Source organism: Trichogramma pretiosum, unplaced genomic scaffold (genome assembly GCF_000599845.2).
Source record: "Trichogramma pretiosum strain Unisexual culture from Peru unplaced genomic scaffold, Tpre_2.0 scaffold14, whole genome shotgun sequence".
NCBI classification, from domain to species: Eukaryota; Metazoa; Arthropoda; class Insecta; order Hymenoptera; family Trichogrammatidae; genus Trichogramma; species Trichogramma pretiosum.
The window spans coordinates 2,142,260-2,164,511 of record NW_019641706.1 but is presented as its reverse complement, the minus strand read 5'-3'; the positions used below and the strand labels follow the sequence as shown (position 1 = coordinate 2,164,511).

Below are 22,252 nucleotides of genomic sequence, written 5' to 3'. Positions count from 1 at the left end.
TCAACGTAACACTCGTCTACATAGACAGCTTAATTAGCGAACTGGGATTGTAACTCTTGATCGACCAAACACCCCAATTCGGCTATAGTCTGAGTTTTAACGGAGGCAGTCATATATATTACATATTGAGATATGCATCGGAACTTTGGTACTCTGTTGTTTTTTAATCACGAGCAGTTGTTTATTCCTTAGATACATTTTCTACTTACATGTCTCCAGGCGGCTGAGTTTGAAACTCCTGTACTGTTACTATGTATCCACGCGAGGAGACAAATAGTCTGAAGAGGATATATCAGAGATGTAAATAAATTAATCAAGTCACATTGTTAAGTTTTGTTTTTTTAAATAGACTTTAATGACATTTTTTCCGCAACTTTTTTTATTCTCAAATATAATACATTCTCTTTTTCATTTTCTTCCTAATTCTATACATAATTATAATTATAATTACACAATTACCATAACAAATATATATATTTATATAATTATGTATAAGCTTACGTTTTATCATCATTATCATTTATATTTGATATTGTACTCGTTCGAATCGCTTTAATCATGACTGTATATTCTTTTTTGCAATCGTTCAAGTGTAAGTAATTAGTTAACACGTAATATTACTTAATTAATAGACGTTATACAGACACGGATGAGTGCGAAGAAACAATTTTCATTAAGCTTCAATTACTTGTTTTTTTTGCTGTTGTCGTCTTTTGCAACTAATAAATCGTACACATTTCAATGTCGTATGTCCTATATAATAATATTCATTAAGAGTTATTTTATTTTTGTCTTTTTTATAATCGATTGGTAACTCGTTTTCAAATACCCCATAGTGTGAAAATTCATCTAAAATCGGAATGCAGGGAGAGAGAATCGACTTTCGTATTTAGAAATATTTATCTTGTTTGCGATTAGCTTAGCTTTGACATGTATCCCCAAGCATACGAGCGCACACACACACGCACACACACACATATAAAGTTAATAATATACATGTATATAAGATATATATTAATTCAAGTAATTAAAAAGAGCTCTCGGGGAAGGATATCGCGAGTAATATGGGGGGAGAAAAAAACGTAAGTAAAGAAACGCGACCATTATGTATCAGTGCTCGATTCATTCATCTGTGTGGTATATAATGTAATATATATTTTTATCAAACTTGGCCCGGATTCGTACAAGTGGTACTCTATAATCGACTCGGAATGTGGTGAATGTGTGGTGCAGCGCACAGAGAGTGAGAGAGACAGCCAGACAGGCCGCAGCAACTACTACACTGCAATTGTAGAAGAGAGAGAGAGAGAGAAGCTGCGGCTCCGAGGAACGCGCTAAACGTTCGATTAACTCGTGGTTCTTTTTCCCCATTGCTAATAATCATACGTCTCTGTCTCTCTGGCTTTCAAAGTGAAAAATAGAAAGAAAAATCCGTATTTATTTACGTTTCTTTTTTTTTACGTTCAAGACAAATAGCACTCGAGCACCGAGGAACGCACACATATACAGATAGGCTGACCATACAAACACACTCGATAATATAATATATTGCACACACAGAGACACACATAACAAACTAACACACATAGACAGACAGACGTACCCAGAGTAAGGCCATACAAGTTTTACAAAGCTACAACAGACACGCGCATTTATAAGTATGTATGCCCTAAAGATCTTGGTGAGATTAAATATCATTATGTATATTATGTATACTGTATGTATGTGTGTATATATAAGCGTCGACCATAAGTCCGTCCGAGTCCGTGTATTACAATCATGGATGCGCCCCGACCCGAGTGCATTATAACGCACACATTATTACAGATCTCTGCGCGGCTTATAGACACACGCACACACGTACACAGACTCGACGCGCGTAACGTCCGCAATTTAATTTTTTTTTATTCCATCTCGCTCTAATCTTTTTCTTGTTCCCTGCAAGTAGCAGTCACATTGCATCCGCGTCTTTCTGGGTAAGATTAGTTCTCGCGAGCGCCGCGAAAAATCATCCTCGCGACGCAAAAACGGAAGGAAAGTTAAAAGCGGCGACGAGGTATTTGAGAGAGAGATCCGCGGGCGATTACTACAATAGCTTATACTTAGGATATACCTGTATAGGAGCAAGAAGAGCAATAGCCGCCATAAACGAGTGTGTGTGAGTATGTGTGTAGCGAGCTGGCTGCAGGTCGAGCGTGGCAGCAGTAAAACTCCCACAAGACTTTTCCTTTTTCCCCTCTATAGCAAAAGGAGAGGCAAAGGAACGCGGACGCGCGTCTACACACACGTACTTATACAGTGCCAAACTCTGCTGCACACAAACACACACATACTCAAACATATCTACAATACATGAACGTGCCCTCGACTTCTAAGCTGTATATATAAGGCTCACATGCATAGCAGCTCTTTATCTCGCTTACCGGTCTACGGACTGCGAATGCGCGTTGCTGTTTACGTATTATCAGCGAGGTGAATATGGAAATTCTTCTTGCGAGTGTTCTCGACGTAGCGCGAATATATAATAATGCAGCTGTATAGTCAGTCGCGCGGTGGTGGTCAGTATATATGTGTGTAAGTTAGAAACGCGACTCGGCGACGACGCCGCTCTCATCGCTCCAAAGCAATGAAAAGAAAAGAGAAAGAAAAATAAACTCGAATAATGCGCGAGTTTGTGTGTGTATGTGAATGCATCTATATGCATACGATGGAGTCGAGGTCGTGTGCGCCGTGTGTGTATAAGTATAGCGCTGTGCGAGTATATCGATCAAATTCGCCGAGAGAGAAAGAGACTTGCATTCTCTCTCTCGTTTTATACATACACATGTATAAATGTTTGGCCGCGGTTCATTAGTTGCACAGAGAGATAGAGGAGATGAACGTGTCCACTCAGTTTAGCCGCTCCGAGTAGATGACTTTACTAGTGTTTACACACACACACATGTATAAATACGTTTAATAATAATGCTAATTAAGTGCTGTGAGAAAATCCAAGTTTTACATCATATATGTATACGTTTTATAATGATCCACGCAGAGGCAGTCCACGTTTTCCATCGCATATATAGAGAAAAATACATGCAGCTCACACACACACGACGACGTCGTTGTTGTGTAATTATTATTGCGATGACTCGCGCGTCTTTCCATATTCCTATACTATAACGCACGAATGTCCGAGATGGAATATATTAGCGTGTGTACGTAACGCAGCGGTACTTTTTTTCTCTCTCGCTATTTCGTGTGCGTGTGTGTATGCATCTCTTTATTTTCCCGCGCGAGGATGACTCCCGGCCCGCCGCGAGTAACAGTTGCGCGAGTGCGAATTGAAGAGAGCTTTTTTTCTCTTTGAACGTATAATAAATAACGAGCTCGTTCGAGCGCGAGAGCTTCTTTTCTCACCCGCTAGCTTGTACTTATTTCATTTTTTTTTATTTTTAAGGTATAAAGGTATGTAGCAAGGTAGTTCGCGTTATAGTTTTCATTGCCGCACGCGCGCAGGCAGGCGAGATAGAGCGAGAGAGAGAGAGAGAGAGAAATCTGTGCTACCAGGCAACAGGTTCAAGGTAAAGTGCGGCGGCGATGTTGCTGCAGCTATACACACCTTCTATGCTACAGCACTGCAGCAGTGTATGCATGTACGAATTTTAAACTCGTCCACTTACACGCGTGCGTAGAATGTCAGTGTGTATGTGTGTCTGTGCCGCTATAATATTACGTAACGCGCGACTAGCGAATTTTGAGAGAGAGACAGCGATTGGACGGACTCGGTCGTGCGCGGCAGAGCTTTTGTGTATGCATGTTAGGAAAACTTTCGATATACATACAAGTATTGTGTGTGTGTGTGTGTGTGTGTGAATCGAGTCCGAGAATAATAGAGAAAAGTTATTAATGAATAAAAACGCGCTGATTTTTCAATTCTATCGTCGACCTTCAACCGGTTACTCGTTCGAGCGCATCGACGACATATGATATGTTGCGTATATTCTATAGTATTATTTTATAAACATAAACAAGTCTTGGTACAACAATTATGACGGACGTTTATTATAAAGAGGTTTTCGCGTTTTCAACGCCCGACGCGACTTCGTTACACATTATTATAGCCCAGCAAAGAGAATAAAAAGTGTGCTTGTCCCTATAAGTCGACGCTTTTACACACATACGGTACGCGCATACACAACACAACTATAGCAGCTTATGCACCGTGTGTACGATAATAAATTAAGAAAACGAAATCGATATACTCGTCGCCGTCGTGTTTTTTTAAGAAGCAGTTCGTCGTCGCTGGTGTTCTTTCTTCATACTTGGTTTTACACGTAGCTTGCCTCAGCTCGCTCGTGAACTTCTTTCTTGCACTGCTTTCTTCGAAAGGATAGTACGTTATAAGTAAGGTGTATATGTATAAGCATAAGGAGAGCCGCGCGCGAGCAGTAATTTTTTTTTTCTATCCTTCCTTCTCTCTCCGTTGCGGCTGCTCCTTCCGCTCTCCTGGAAGGTGGTGGTATAGGCGGAAACAATAGCGCGCGCGCGGCTCAGCAATAAAAAGATGCGCGCGACCAGCTAAGCGCGACTCTCTGACCATAGTCGTCTGCATCATCGTCATCCAGCTCCTTTCCTTTTTTTTTCTTCTCCTTTGCACTTTTACCGTTTCGTTTACTTATTCATTTCCTTCTTGCTGCCTTGTATGTAATCGAGGATTATGTATACTCGACTCATCTCTCTCTCTTTCTTTTAGCTGCACCTTTCGTTTTCAACGAACGCGATGCACCACAACAACAACAATAACACACCGTGTATATACTCGAAAATTTTAGAGAGAGAAACGAAAAACGGCACTTGACACATTCGAGTATTATACGGCACCCGCTGGTGCACCGCAGTAGCGCGAGTCTATGCGTTGTCGTTTCGCTCCGTTGACATCCACGCGACGATGCGTATGTACATTGATACACACACGTAACACACTGATATGACTGCAAAAATTTATAATGCGTCGTTCGCACACACAACGGCACACATATATCGATACGCATCGTCGGACACACGATCTCTCTCATATATACAATATTTATTACAAACGATAATAACAACTCCGATCCGGTACAGCAGCACGGCACGTGTGCAGTGTCGTCGATACGTGCTCGGCCACTAATGCATGGCGAAGGTCAGTAGGAGCGCCAGGCCGAGGCCCAGCAAGGTCGCATCCCTGGCCACCAGGTGGGCATTCGTCGCCCCGGCCGTGATCTCCGGCAGATCGGGGAACGTGCCGTTCTCGTAGTACTGATAGTTTCGCATGTTCACCGAGGACATGATCGCTCGGAAATTCGGCCGACTGATGTCCGTCTGATTCTCGAGGAAGGTGTGGAGACGATTGGTGATGCACCACAGCTGGCCCTTGTCGTCGAAGGCGAACGTGTCGGGCCACTGCATGAGGTGATGATCGCGCGAGATGATCCGTTGGCCCGTGACGAAGCTCGGATTGCTCTTGGAGTCCCACATGGATACGGCGTCGTCGGCCAACAGGCCCATGTAGAGGATGCCGGTGTTGGACATGACCATGCCGTCGGTCTGCGACGGTTTACGGCCCAGCACGCGGATGTGCTGGCTGATGTTGGCGCGCATCGTCTCGCTCTTGAGCGCCCTCGTCGGCACCGAGAACACCATGAACGAGGACAGGGGCGTGTAGTAGAGGGTGCGCTCGCCCTCGGTGTAGGCCGGCGACAGGGCGATACCGTCCACGGCGAAGGCCTGCGTCACCCGGATCTTCTCGATGACGAAGCCCACCGCGTCGGGCTTGGCGTTCATGGACTCGTGATAGACCTTCCAGGAGGTGCCGTTCGCGAGCGAGTACACGATGATGCCCGGATGCTGGTCGTCCGTGTCGGTGATGTAGGCCACTCCGCCGTCCTCGTGATCCACCACGATGTCGTTCAAGTAGGCCGACTCGGGGTTGGCCACGTCCGCCGGGAACGGATAGCTGCGCAACACCTGACCCTCGTTCTCGAGGTCGAGGATCACCAGTCGGGGCGGACACTTGTTGACCGCGTCCAGGGTGATGATGTTGGTGCGGCCCGTGTCTATGACCCACATGCGGCCCAGCGGATCGATCTCCATGCTCTGCACGAACTGCAGGGCCCGGCAATCGTCCAGCGTCTGCATCTCCCAGCTCGGATAGGGCTCGAGCTTGGGCGCAGTCTGGCCGTTGATCGGTGTGGACGAGGTCACGGCTAGGGTGACCGGCACACCCGGCTTCCAGCGCGGCAACGTCAGGTACATCTTGTCCTTCCACAGCTTGATCCCCGAGATGATGTTGTTCTTCTCGATGAAGGACTCGTCGTTCTCGGCGATCATGTAGGCGTCGTCGCTCGGCCAGGTGTAGTTCACCGAGTTCCACTGGAAGCGCACGCTGAACGGCTCGTGGGCCTGGGCCCATCCGCAGATCGCCAGCAGCAGCAGAAAAGCAGACGTCGACGTCATCGTGAACGGGCGATTTCGCTTGTCCGATTGTAATGTAACGGCGGCAAAAACACACACACACACACAGACGCACACGGAGCAGCAGCCGCTGCAGCGCGCCACAAAGTCAAAGAGAAAGAGAAAGGGTTAACGCGCTTTGGTAGCTATTTTACGAGCGACGACGACTCTGCACAAATCCAAGTAGGTCAGTAGGATTTGCGATGGCTCGCACTCTCTTTTTCTATTTCTGTATATATCTATGCACTTGTACACGTCCACTAACAAGACACACTTGACACACGGTCGGAAAACACGAATCTGAATACTTTTGATGTTTTATGTATATCCGTGTATATTGCGCGGCGATCGCCGACGACGACTACTTTTCCACGTGCTGAATCGACTTTATGCTCGGCTCGCTCGCGACCTTTACACACGTTATGTAGAATACACGAACGTGTCCGAAGAGCTCGACGCTTGCGATTCGACTGGTGAATTTTCGCGCGCGCGCGCGCGACTCCGAACGAACGAGAGAGAGTTGGCTGGCGGCACGGCACAGCAGCAGCAAGTTTTGCACCACTGCTCCCCCCGCGCGCCGCAGTTTTATGCTGCTGTAGTACGTTTATATACATACAGTGTGGTCGGTCTCGGCCGCCCCACTACCTTCTCTGCATCGCCGACCGACCGCCTCGTACAGTAGCATATATAGCACACGGAGGAGACGCGCCAACTTTATGCTTTTGCATTCAGCGGTTTTGTATACATGTGTGTTGGTAGGTACTGAGAATTTCGCACGTGCAGACGACTGCATAATATATTCGGCAACCCTATACATATAATATGCGTATAGGCAGATCTGGTTATGTTTTTGGAAGTGAAGCTTCTTTGCAGCAAGAAATGAGCGCGATAATTCAGGTGTACTCCGTCACATAGTATATAGACTTTGATTGTCCGGTGACTCGCGCGCGGGGGAGGTGCAGCAGAGATTTATTATAGGCGTACGCCGCATAGACGACCACTGAGCGGATCGATACACGGTTTATGGACTAAGTAAAAAAAAAAGGGTTGACCAACCAGTCAACGATCGAGTTTGCTGTTTTTCAACTTTCTGATTAATTTGAAAAATTTTAATGATAGCGATTACAGCCTGTTATAAATTATAAATCGATTAACAATGTTGAAATGTCATTTCTCCATCGGGTAATTTGTATAAATTTGAAGTGTCTTTTAAATATGTAAATTTTAAAAACGTCATTTTAATAATAGTAGTGTTTATATACACGTCAAAAAGAGGTCCAATAAAGTATCGTTAATTATTGTTAAAAATATGGTGACTCACCTCGCCAAAATGCCAATGCATGACTATTTCTTGAAAATATCTTCAATGAATGCGGCCGGTCGACCGAGAGATTTTGTAAACAACTAATACAATGAATAAAGTAGAAGGTTTTTGTTCAAAAATAAAAACAACCCTTTGTTTAGATAATCGAATCGGGTCAAATTGAATTTGAGGCATAGAAGCAAAATGTTATTTTCGAGCATCGGAATATCGGTAGCGGAAAAGCCCAAGCAGCAAGTGATAATATTTCCGTTTTGCATATAGCGCCAGTCAGGGAAATAGTCACTTTAGGGCTGTGTGCGTCGGTTTACGTGAGAAGGAAATTCGACGTTTATGGTTCTACACGTCTCGTCGCCACTGAGCTGCGCATTCTGTGGATAATCCGCGTGCTCGAAATTCATGTGTATATTTATTTCTTTTTTTTTTTTGCCTCGGATCGAAACACGAGGATACATCATATGGGCTTTGAGCTGCTTATATCGTGCATAATAATACAAATACACAATGATTGGCAATGACGAGTGCGCAGCTCTCGAGTGCTATGGAAAAGCCGACCTAGCTTGCTACTGCTGCTGTTGCTCGCAATTACGGATCCGTATATTGGTTATCGTCATTAATAATTTTGCATGCGTATACGCGCGAGCTCACTGCGCGCCGAGATTGTTGTGCAATGCATGAATATTCTCGGAATTTGCGCGAAATGTGTAACAGCACACATATTGGTCGAATTATTTTCTCATCGGGGCAGAGCACAATAATGCATACATACAGTAATTATAGCTATTTCGCCTCGCATCAAACGCTTGGTCGCGTTATTATAGATTTCGTAGAGAATTAAAATCGTTGTGCTAGTAGTGGTACTAGTGGCTCAACGAAACAGAGCGTAAAAATTTGGCCGTTTTTTAACGGCACACACGTGTGTATAAATGTTAAGTGCATGTGTAACATCTCTGTGTCGTTATGTATGCGTAAAAATAATAATAATGATGCATCCAAATGGCGCGCACACATCAATTACAGTAATTTAGCGCGTCGGTTGGAATCAAATTCAATTGTTTCGAATAATAGAATTGCTTGTGCTCGCTGTGCCGCGCTCCACGCATCGTCGCGGCCTCGAGCCATTTTATTTAGCAGTCGAGCATGTAGTATTTATTATCGAGAAGAGAGAAGCGAGAAAAAATTCGCAGCAGGTATAGCTTGATAAAAAGGGTGTAGTGTGCGCGCGAAAAATGCAAATGACAGTTGCCTGCCAGCGGCAGCAGCAGCGCATGGGGGGGTCTTGCTCGTGTCTCTTCCTATACACAATGTGCCGCCACAGTATTTAGCATAGCTATGCGTTATATATATGTACGTCGGAGACCAAGAACAAGAAGAAGAAGAAGAAGCGCAGTCGAATCTAATTTTCAATCTGGAACGCTGACCTTGAATAATAGAGCCAATACCTGTATAAGACGGCTCGCCTCGAAAAACACCTCGTCGTCGGCACCGTCGAGGCATATAGTCCAAGACTCTTTTTCTCGTGGACGAGGCATGGCATGTCTCGCGAAAATTTGCCGCTTGGTTGCCGGCCAACACAACACAACTCCAACTCCCAACTCGCCCGCCTTACATAGGTGTATATTTTTTCTGCTCGCTTGACGTTTGCGTGCTATTATGCTTATACTGTTGTTGTATATGTATGCGGTGGCGGGCAGAGCTTTTTAAAATGATGTCACGCGTTATTTGGCCTGTGGTGGCACACACACACAAATGGGAGATTACTTAATTTGCCCGATCGTTCGAGATTTTCTATTTTAAGATCATGATGATGATGATGATGATGATGATTATAAACACATAGATGGTTCGCGCCCGCGTGTCGATGTGTGTGCGCGTATATGCGGAGGTGAGAATATTCGCGCGCGGGTATTTATACGGATTTTCTCGTCAAAATATAAATGTGAGAAATATCAGACACGCGCTCGCGCGCGTCGACGCCCGTCGCGGCTCAGGCCTCGTTCCACAATTTTTTTTTTTTTTTTTTTGTATATAAATCATATTAAAAGCCCCGAGCGCGCGCACGAAAACGCGCTCTAAAGCTGCGGCATATACAAGTAACAAGGGCTAACAAGCGATTCACCCTTGAAATTCGAGCCAAAGCGCACCGTATAATACAATAATCGTGGAAAATGTGCGTATATGATGGCATGTGTATGTACGATAATATTACATGCCCCCGTATATTATTATTACATTCATCTATCTATACACGACGACTACTACTGCTACTGCTGACGCGCATATATACGACATATTGTGCATACTAGCTATAATTGCTCCAGATATGCAAGGCTCGCGCGACCGAACGTCAGCGGTGTATAGCGGCATATATATGTATATGTGGTATACAAGAACGTGTATCAATCGACGTAGACGATAATCAGCGTACAATTATCAGCAACTAATTGAAATAATATTACTATTGCCCAGCGATACATACAGAGAGAGAATGACACGATACGACGACGATCGCATCGTCCCCGATCGAGTTTTTCCATTTATTATCAGTGGCTCACCTTGCCACAGACGAAGAAGTAACATGGGAATTATTAGCGATAATAATATGCATGTAATACAATGGCTACGAGCCGCAAAAGATGACGCAGCATAAGACGGACTTGGAGCTCGCTCGAGGCACCACGATGGGTACAGCGGGGGAAAAAAATATAACAAATAAACGAGATTTTTTTTTCATCCGCGGTAAGCTTGTTACGCGAGCTTCCGTGCGACAAGTGATTGCGCCTTCGTTGTGAGATATCCTTTTGCGTTTGCGCATATATTTATCCGGATATGGTTGTACATATACGCGAATCGATTCCGATCCGCGCGAATTTCGTATTTCGCACTCGTGTACAAAAATGAAGAATCGCGCAATCAATTGCACTCGACGAGCTTGCAAAATCATACATAAACGTACATCGTAATGTATTTTCAACAATGAGACAAAAAACAATACACACGTGTGTGTACAACGGCGCTCCACTTATGGAAATAATAATAAAACACTCGCGCAGTTGGCAAAAATTCGCCTGCCGCGTTAAATATTTATAAATCCTCGAATCGCGCTTGGCGCGGCAAAAAACAAAAAGAGTATATATACACATACGACATTTGCATACGTGCGTGTACAGAGACACCCGCGTTAATTGCCGTCACGAGTTTACAATAAAAATGCAATTCTCTGCTCGCGCGTAATACGTTTCGGTACGCGATGTGTACCTATATAAAAGTTTATTTAACATAAAAAATACGCGCAGCTCCTCCTATATAAGATACATATTGACCATTGCGTAATATATAATGTGTTTATATAGGATACGCACACACGCATAAAATGTCAAAGTGTGAGTGTGTGCACAAATGCATGTGTGTTTGTGCCCGCCGTCGCCGGGGGCCTCGCCTATTATTCGAGCCAATTGCCACTGCGTTACACTACTTGGATGCGGTTCAGGAATCTCACTCTCTTTTCTTTCTCTCTCTCTCTCTTTCTCTCTCTTTCTATGTCTCTCTAGACGATACTTTAAAAGCGCGATGATAATTCCAGGCATGTGCCAGCGCGAGCTTACACCTATACGGGGCGACGAGATGTATTATGTACAAAAACAAACTCAATTCGCCGCACGTACCGAACGTTTAATGTTTTGCTCGGATTCTCTCTCTTTCTTTCTTTTCTCGCCCGAGGTCGATGATACATACACAATTTTATACTTTGTTTTTCGGTTGTCTCTCCCATGTGTCGTCGCCGCTGCAGCAGCACCAGCTACTATATATTTGTAAGACGTTTTCGCGGATCGTACGCGTCTGGTCGCTTTTATTACATACACCTCTCAAGCTTTCATCCATAATATTATTTAATGCATAATATCTATTATATATGTAGGATATCGATGCATCTCTATCCGCGCGTCAATCGCTGTTATAATACATACATATCATACATATATCGGTAACTCTCTGCGATGCAGCAGTGCCTGCAGTAGACAGCGCGTCGCGCAAGCTGCAGCGACACGACTCAACCGAAAGCGATGACAACGTCGACATACATTATTATTATAAGACAGCACTGTGTTTACGCCGACGATATCGCGAGCTCGAGCTCGAGCTGTGTTAAACAGGCCATCGAGGAAATGTCACAACGTCGTCGTCGTCGTCGACTTTGTCGTCAACTTTATACATTTTCCTTCTTGTATTTAACAGCCGATTATTTAGCGAATACGTAAATTAATATTTTTCCCCCTTTTTCAATTATCTTCTTCTCCGTTTTTTTTTCATTTTTACACGAAGAAGCGAGCGCGAATGTCAAAATCGCAAGAGAAGCCTTTCTAGCGAGCTTGCCCCAGAATAGCAAGTGATGTATTCCCTAGATGATGAAAACTTCTTCGACCTATTATAATAATAATGTATACACAAACACACACGAGGTCTAAGATTTATCGAGCTCGAGACACAATATATATAGGCTACGCGTAAACATACGAGCGCACCATCCGAAGCTAACGTAATGTCAAGGTTCGCCTGGCTATCTGAGTGAAACGACGACGAGCTACGACGCTTCGTTAAACAATGGCTTCTTAACGAGCGTTAATTAACAGCCGATGTGCAGCGCTATACACAAAGATATAACGCAATTTCCATCGCGAGCGCGTACAAATAGCAGCGGCGGCGGCAGTTCCGAATGCCGATAAAATAAATTTGCAAGCCATGTTGCAAATTGACGTGTTATTGCGCGTCTATTTTATACTTTTTTTCCTGCCGAGCGCGCGTATACGTGTATATTTTTATTATTATATTTGAAAAAATACGGCGAATAGCTCTTTTAGCGAGTTAGAATTGAAAGTGACATGCTCAAATTTTGTACAAATGTGGACCACTCCTACCTTTTTTATGTAGAAATAAATTCCACCCCTTTCCGATAAATAAAATATTTTATTTAATGAAACATGCAACGACTACCAAATATTTATATAATTTTTGTAAAAAAAACATATCACTTATCTTTGAAATCGAGTCTTTATATATTTTTCACTCTTCGATAAATTGTTTATAATTGATCGTATGTAATTTTTATACAAATTTTTTATCCTTTTTTGTTTGGATGTCACTTCATTGTTTATCATCTCTAATATTGAATAACAAGACTTGACATTAGTATTAATAAAAATAGTTGTAACGTGGAAAAGTATATGAGTTTGATTGACCGATTTAAAAAGTTCCAAGAATACGTGAATGATAACAGGTTCCTTTTTCAGCCAATAGTTTTGACGTCTGTCATGCCAAGTAGCAGTTACCAAGTAAAAAGAAGAAATAAGTAGTATTTATCACAAAACAAAAAATTAAGTGAGGATTATACGAGTAAAATTATTTCATAATATGTAAGACATAATTAAAACATAATACTTGAGACTCAGGGGCGGGTCATGGAGCACGCCGATCATTCCATGGACAGAGGGTAGAAAATTTTGGAATGATTATTACAATTTTTTATCATAACGTTTGTATAATGATCTAATAACTCAATTATTTTTGTGTAAACTCGATGTTGTTCGTCATCATAAAAATTTTAGGATTTTTAATTGTTCCAAATATATTAAGGATAACTTATAAATAGATAAAACGGTACCTTAATTGTAAACAATATGATCATAAACGATTTTGTCATTGACCCTCAACGCACTGATCATGTTTATAAAAACAAATTAGTTAAATTATAATTTTTCCCAATGATATAGGCCATAATAATTCCAAAAGAAAAATTTTACTCATTCGATTTCCGTGGTACTAAATAGTAAGACCTATCATTCATTCTAAGCGTCAAAATGGATAAGAGAGAAGAGAGAACAGAAGAAGTTGTCTCGGAAAATAATTCAAGTGAACATGACATTGTTGTTTCAAACGACAAAAAATACGTTTGTGATATTTGCTACGAAGAATTTACACTTGAATCAAGCATGATAACACACCGCCATACAATTCACAATGAACAAAAAAATTACGAATGTGACAAGTGCGAACAAAAATTCGAGTTTCGAAGTCATTTGAGTAGACATCAAATATCAGAACACAATGTTCACAAGGATTTTGCATGCGACCAATGCAACAAGAAATTTGTTAAAAAATCGACTTTGTTAACACACCGAAAATTATTGCACAAAGATCACGAGGATTATGTATGCAACAAATGCGAGAAGACATTGGAAAATAAATCATCTTTACTCAAGCACAAAAAAATATTCCACGAAGTTTTCAAAGATTACTTATGTGAAAGGTGTGCCAAGAGATTTGCCAATAAACGGAGTTTACTCATTCATGTAAAGACTGTCCACGAAGGTAGCAAAAATTTCGCATGTGACAAATGCGAAGAGAAATTTAGAAAGAAAACGCATTTGCTTTTCCATCAAAAGATAGTCCACGAAGGTCGTAAAGATTATGCATGCGATATGCGTGAGAAGATATTTGGACAAAAACAGTATCTGCTTTTGCACCAAATGACAGTACATGAAGGTCGTAGAGATTTTGCATGCAACGAGTGTGAAAAGAAATTTGGACATAAATCGAATTTGCTCGACCATCAAAAGGCAGTCCATGAGGGTCGCAAAGATTACGCATGCGACAGATGTGATAAGAAATTCGTAAGAAAATCATATTTGCTTTGCCACCAAAAGATAGTCCACGAAAATCGCAAAGATTTTGCTTGTAACAAATGTGAGAAAAAATTTGGAATAAAAGGGCATTTGTTAATTCACCAAAAAACAGTTCACGAAGGTAGAAAAGATTACCCATGTGACAAATGTGAAAAGAGATATGGGATTAAAAGCACTTTAAAAAAACACCAAAAATTTGTCCACGAAAATTTCAGAGATTTCACATGTGACAAGTGTGAGAAGAAATTTGGTAAACGATGGACTATGATTCACCACCAAAAGACAGTCCACGAAGGTCGCAAAGATTTCGCATGCGACAAATGCGAAAAGAAATTTGGACAAAAACCGCATTTGCTCAATCATATGAAGATAGTTCATGAATGTCGGAAAGATTTCGCGTGTGACAAATGTGGAAAAAAATTTGGGGACATAAGCAATTTGAATCAACACCAAAAGGCAATTCATGAAGGTCGCAAAGATTACGCATGCGACAAATGCGACAAGAGTTTTGGGTATAAAAAAGATTTGTTCAGGCACCAAATCATAGTTCACGATGGTCGCAAAGATTTCGCATGCGACAAGTGCGAGAAAAGATTTGGAGAAAAATATAAATTAATCAGACACCAACAGATAGTTCACGAGGGTCGCAAAGATTACGCATGCGACAAGTGCGAGAAAAAATTCGGAGGAAACTCGAAATTAATCGAACACCAAAAAAGAGTCCACCAAGAATGCAAAGAATTTGCTTTTGACAAATGCGAGATGAAATGATGATTGACAATTATAATATACATAGATACTTCTACACATGTAGTTTTTTTTAATTTCAATAAAAAATGTGTCGTAATGATATCGCATTACCCGAACCTCGTCCATTCAACTATCTTTACACCTTCGTTTAGTGTCGTGGTGCTTTATACTTAAACTAAACGAAATTTTGTGAACTGTTAATTATTATTTTCTGTAAATTTTTTGGCTACTTGGTTCCTGCTTTTATCCATGCAATAATTAGATCAGCCGAAAGTTTTTTAGTTGGATACTGGATTTTTGATAATCTTCATGTGGTGTTATGCTGAATTGATCAAACGTGCTATTGCTCACAATAAGTTTTTACCGAAAAAGTCAAAGTGAACCATTTAATAATTCAATTTTAAGACAACAATGTTTTCTAAATTACTTCAAAATTAGTAAATGCTCTCCAAATTCATTTTTTCTAAATGGGACAAAGGATATGAAGCATATTAGCAAATGAAAAATATTTAGTGCCATGCAGGGAATCAATGCAAATTAGTGTAACATTTTGAAAAGTAGAAAATAAAAAAATTCAAGAATATAATAGATATTTTGTTCATGATTGCAAGCACACTTATAATTAAATATATACTAAAATAAATTATTGAATAAAAGGCTAAAAAAAAATATAAATCCAAGCAAATGAATAAAATCAATATGTTGTACGTTTATTTGATTAAAATAGAAAATTTAAAGCGTCAAGTAGCAACGTACATATATACAAATAAAAATACTGCGATTATGCTCATCGCAATCACGATTTTCATGCTTGCCAAGCCGCCAAGCACGTGTTGTATAAATCTTTGTTCGTCATGAGCTCCATGACTTGGAGACAACTGTCACTGCACACCTCGTAATCGGTCAGATCCATGAGAGCGAGCACCGCCCATTCTCGAAAGAATCTTCTCAGCATTATCTCGCTGAGGAACGAGTCGCAGGCCTCGCGTCTGGGTTGACGAAGAAGCTGATAGCTTTCCATGCGCTCGAGCCTCGAGTAGTCCTCGTAAGCCAGTAATCTTTTCGCCCTCTCGGTCGGCAACCTGAGCAATTGGTCGAGCGACAGGTTCGGCCTAATCATCATCTGGCCCGCTACGTCCGGCAAAACTCGGTCCTCGTACCAATTGGCTACGTCGATCGTCGGCGATCTGTCGAGCAATCCCCAATGCTCGAACAGTTTCATGATCGTCAGGGCCTCGTTTCGCTGCACTTGGTATTCCGCCCTCTGGAGACGTTCGACGATCCTCAGAGTGCCGCAGGCCAGACTCATCTTATTTTTCCGCATAAATTCGAGGTAAGCCGGATCGTTTCCCTCGCAACCGAAGTGATCCTCGGTGGGAAAGCTGAAGTTGGCCAGATCGGCGCCACCAGCCAGGAGCGCGTCGACGGTCATTGGCTCGACTCTCGCCACGGCCCACTGAAGGGGCGTCCGACCCTCGGCGTCCCGGGCGTCGATCTGCACCGTTCGATCCCTCTCGTCGCAGATCTCCAACCAGCGCCTCATCAGTTGATCGTTGCCGACGAGCCACTCCATCGTGCAGCCCTCGACGAGGTAGTGCAGCGGAGTCGAGCCCGCCGGGTCGGCTCGATTTACATCGGCGCCTTGTATCAGCAGCAACTCGGCCATCCCGATCTTGGCGTTCTTCAGAGCCAGGTGCAGCTGCGTCCTACCCTCGTTGTCGGGCACGTCGATTCGTACCACCTGATGCTGCTCCTCCTCGTCGACGTGGTTGTTGAGCTCCAGCAGTACCAGGGCCAATTCCTGGGCGTCGATATTCTCGCAGATCGCGTGCAGAGTCGTCCAGCCCCGATTGTCGGCCAGATTCGGATCGGCCCCGAGGCTCAGCAGCTTGCGCGCCGTGGTCTTGCAGCCGTGGGTGAGCGCCAGGTGCAGCGGCGTCTCGCCCGTCTCCGGCCAGACCAGATCGGGGCTCAGTCCCTGCTCGACGACGAATCTCTCGACGAGGCGCCCGTAGCCGAACTTGCTGGCCACGTGCAAGTGCGTCAAGCCACCCTCGTCCGCGTAGTTCGCCTCGAAATTGTTGTAGATCTTGAACAGATGGAGGATGAGCACGCGCCATTTGGCGTACAGGTCGGAGGTCATTCTGCTTCTCGCGATCTCGTGTATGGCCGTGGCACTGGACAGAATTGGTCGGCCTTGCTCATCGACATCGGGCTGGTCCGCGTAGCCGGTCGTTATGACGAATCCGATGAGCCAGTCGGCGTCGGCCAGATCATCGTTGACGAGCTCGTCTTCGTAGCACCTCACGCGGCACACGCTCTCGCAGAGTAGCCAATCGATCGCTTCCTTGTCGAACATGTCCCGGAGGTGGGGTAGGTCGCCGCGCCAATCTTTGATCAAGGGAAGAAATTCGTCGTAAAATTCGAATCGTTCCTCGTCGATCTCCCAGTCGAACCGCTGTCGCAGGCTTTGCAGCTTTTCCAACCATTCTCTGGACATTTTTGCAGCGGCACCCAATTGAACGGACGCGACCTATAAAATATTTTCACTTTATCGTGCGAAAATCACTTGCTGCGCGGTCTGCCGCGTCAATCGTTCTCTGTTTACGCGCGATGATCGGCTACGACTGTACAGCTATGTGGCTATGAGTCGTTGGACCAAGCGATCGGAAACGACATACGCGTGGTAGCGAGATCAAAGCGAGGCACGAATTAGCGAGTGCGAGAGAGACATACTGCAAGATGTGTGTATCGAAATATTCGTTAATATTATTACAAATTCATTGGTAAACGAAATTTCGAGTTCTCAACCGAAATCCAAATATAATGAAATTCAAACTTTTTTCCTTTTAACATGGGCTTTTATTGAGGCAACGGCTTTTATAAACCATTGAATGATATGATCGCCTAATGTTCTATTATTTAATGATGTGCTCTGCGCAATCAATTGCGGATTATGGATCACGTCAACTATACGACATGGCGTAAGGGTGACTACTGATAGCAAATTTTGAAATTTTAAAAATTTTGATTATTTTTATAATACATTGTACAAGGATCAATTAACTCTGTATTACAAGGAGTTATTTTTAAACACTAAATTTTATCAAAAAAGTTTCTCCCGATAAGTCGTTGTCAAGTTATATTTTAAAACTGGTTCAATTATTGTACGGATTATATATAAACAGATAAATCAGGAACTCAATTGAAAATAATATGATTATAAACGATTTTTACATCATTTTTCGAATAAAGTTTACTATATGTTTATAGTAAAAACAAATTATTTGAATGTTGTCTTTTCCTACGAAACAAGTCATAATACTTAAAAGATAAATTTTGCTCGCTAAATTTCCGTGGAATCAAAATGGATAAGACTGAGGAGAGAACAGAAGAAGTTGTCTCGGAAAATAATTCAAGTGAACATGACATTGTGGTTTCATACGACAAAAAATACGTTTGTGATATTTGCCAAGAGAGATTTACCCTAGAATCCAGTATGATAACACACCGACATACAATTCACAATGAACAAAAAAATTACGAATGTGACAAGTGCGAACAAAAATTCGAGTTTCGAAGTCATTTGAGTAGACATCAAATATCAGAACACAAAGTTCACAAGGATTTTGCATGAGACCAAAGCAACATGAAATTTGTTAAAAAATCGACTTTGTTAACACACCAAAAATTAGTGCACAAAGATCGCGAAGATTGTGTATGCAACAAATGCGAAAAGAAATTTGAAAATAAACCAACTTTCTATGATCAGGCTACAATTTTGATGCGAACACATAAAGTAGAAGCCATGATAATGTGTTTTAGATTATGTGGTGCATCTTTAGTTATTCTCGAATGTATTCCAAGTCAATTTTTGAGTAACGCTAGTAATGATTTATAATGATAAAATAAATTTATAATAATGATTTATATTTGTCAATACGTAGTAGCATCATTAATTCACATCTATTGATCAATGGTTGAGTCGTGGATTTTTTTCTATGTTACAGACACTTCATCGATTGGCAAAACTATCCACCAAATTTAAAATTGGGTCAATGATTGCACTATTTATGTTAAGAGGAATGAGGCCTTTAGTGCTAACTGCTGGTCCGACAATCGCATTCAATTTTGAAACATGCAGCCAGGTAGGCTGGTATTTTCCGATTTCTCAAATTTAAAAGAGATTAACAACAACAAAAATTCTTATTTTATAGATATTAAAAAAGTCTATTTATCAGATCCATTTATGATTCCAATTAATTCACCGAACTCTTTTTGAATTTTTATGTAAATTGTATACTTGGAAAAATACTTGTTTCAAAAACTTGATTTTACTAAAATTTGGAAAGAAAACGTTTATAAAACAAAACGGTTTTGGATTTGATTAGCGAACATCTTACCCAAAATCGTTTGGGAAAACAATAAAAACATTCAACCATAAAGGCCATCTTACAATTTTTCTTTATAATTCCAATTCTTGGTTTATAATAGTAATTGTATAATTTTTGCACACACCCAGTAGCCGATTAGAAACAGTGCCTTTTGAAAACTCGGAATTTAAAATCAAATCATTAAAATAAGATTAAGGATTGATAAAGCTATGAGGAAGATAATTTATCAATTGGGAGAGATTTTAATAATTTGAAAGAATTCAGATTTATTGGTTTTAATTAAATAGTTAGAAGGTTTCCATGTTGGTTTTTTCAATAAGAAATGATTGTTACTACTGTCTCTCTTGACTGAAATAATCAGTGTACACGAGTTCATTCAAATTTTTCAATAAGGACATGTTTGATCAATTTCGGGTCGCTTATCATCCAGTAGTCAACTAAATGCTCGACCAATTCACAGTTCCAAACATGACCTACAAAAAATGCTCGGCTGATCGTTGCGCGAGACAGTGAACAAAGGTGTAATGATAATCGATAGCACAAGGTTCAGGCAAGACACAATATTGACACAATTGTTATTGACATTTCAAAAAAATATTTAAATGCGTATTTATATTGTCATCATTTCTCCTTGCATTTGTCAACAGCCAAATGTTTCATGAATTACTTTTTGGTGTTTGAGCAAATGAGTTTTTTGTAAAAATTTCTTTTCACAATTGTCACATGCAAAATCTCTACGACTTTCATGGACTGTTTTTATGTGAACGAGCAAATTATATTTCTGTCCAAATTTCTTTTCGCACTTGTCGCATGTAAAATCTTGGCAATTTTCATGAATTATCTTTTGGTGTAAGAGCAAAACCGATTTTCGTCCAAATTTCTTTTCGCATTTGTCACATGCGAAATCTTTTCGACCTTCGTGTACTGTTTTTTGATGGAGAAGCAAATGCTCTTTACGTCCAAATTTCTTTTCGCACTGTTCGCATGCGAAATCTTTACGCCTTTCGTGGACTGTCTTTTGATGCTTGAACAAACTTATTTTGTGTCCAAATTTCTTCTCACACTTGTCGCATGCAAAATCTCTACGACTTTCATGGACTGTTTTTATGTGAACGAGCAAATTAGATTTATATCCGAATTTCTTTTCGCACTTGTCGCATGCGAAATCTTTGCGACCTTCGTGGACTGTCTTTTGATGTAAGAACAAAGTCGATTTTCGTCCAAATTTCTTTTCGCACTCATTCCAGGCATAGTCTTTGCGACCATCGTGAACTGTGATTTGGTGCCTGAACAAATCTGATTTACTTCCAAATTTTTTCTCACACTTTTCACACGAGTAATCTCTGAAACCTTTATGTAATATTTTTTTGTGACTTATTGAATTTGATTGTTTTTCAAATTTCCTCTCGCGCTTATCGTGTGTGTAATCTTTGCGACGTTCGTGTTCTATCTTTTGGTGGAATAGCAAATGCGTTTTCTTTCTAAATTTCTCTTCACATTTGTCACATGCGAAATTTTTGCTACCTTCGTGGACAGTCTTTACATGAATGAGTAAACTTCGTTTATTGGCAAATCTCTTGGCACACCTTTCACATAAGTAATCTTTGAAAACTTCGTGGAATATTTTTTTGTGCTTGAGTAAAGATGATTTATTTTCAAATGGCTTCTCGCATTTGTTGCATACATAATCCTCGCAATCTTTGTGCAATAATTTTTGGTGTGTTAACAAAGTCGATTTTTTAACAAATTTCTTGTTGCATTGGTCGCATGCAAAATCCTTGTGAACATTGTGTTCTGATATTTGATGTCTACTCAAATGACTTCGAAACTCGAATTTTTGTTCGCACTTGTCACATTCGTAATTTTTTTGTTCATTGTGAATTGTATGTCGGTGTGTTATCATACTGGATTCTAGGGTAAATCTCTCTTGGCAAATATCACAAACGTATTTTTTGTCGTATGAAACCACAATGTCATGTTCACTTGAATTATTTTCCGAGACAACTTCTTCTGTTCTCTCCTCAGTCTTATCCATTTTGATTCCACGGAAATTTAGCGAGCAAAATTTATCTTTTAAGTATTATGGCTTGTTTCGTAGGAAAAGACAACATTCAAATAATTTGTTTTTATTATAAGCATATAGTAAACTTTATTCGAAAAATGATGTAAAAATCGTTTATAATCATATTATTTACAACTTAGTTTCCGATTTATCTGTTTATATGTAGTCCTCACAATATTCGAATTGCTTCAAAATCAAACTTGTAATATAAAGTTGATAATCCTTATACAAAATATTATAAATAATCTAAAATTTTAATATTAATTCCAAAATTTGTCGCCCCTATCAGCTGCTGTTCTCTGCAATGCCTAGTATGTCGGCCAAATGGCAGAGAGCTCAGATAAATTACAAGTATTGTGATTAACTGAACTTTTAATCAATCTGAAAATGAACTCTGATCTTGCAAACATTCGTCTCCAGTAATAGCCGTTCATTAGGCAACAAGTGTGCTATCGGTAAAGCTCTCGTACTTCCAGTGCGGAGGGAGAGAACCTTTTGTCTAATCATATCGAGCCAATCGATGAATTCTAGATTTATCCAAAATTAATCTGAACTTAGAATCCTTAGC

At 41.2% G+C, this 22,252-nt stretch overlaps 1 protein-coding gene across 1 annotated transcript; it reads right to left on the bottom strand.

Moving 5' to 3' along the window:
• Positions 1-691: 691 nt before the first annotated feature.
• On the bottom strand, positions 692-7,024 carry LOC106657158 (protein yellow-like). Its single transcript, XM_014378511.2, has one exon. It carries the CDS (start codon positions 6,478-6,480, stop codon positions 5,152-5,154), a length of 1,329 nt encoding a protein of 442 aa, XP_014233997.1. The 5' UTR covers positions 6,481-7,024; the 3' UTR covers positions 692-5,151.
• Between the last annotated feature and the right edge of the window lie 15,228 nt (positions 7,025-22,252).

Excerpts from the sequence above, each read along its gene's own strand:
- LOC106657158 (XM_014378511.2), bottom strand. The coding sequence starts at position 6,480 with ATGACGTCGACGTCTGCTTTTCTGCTGCTGCTGGCGATCTGCGGATGG.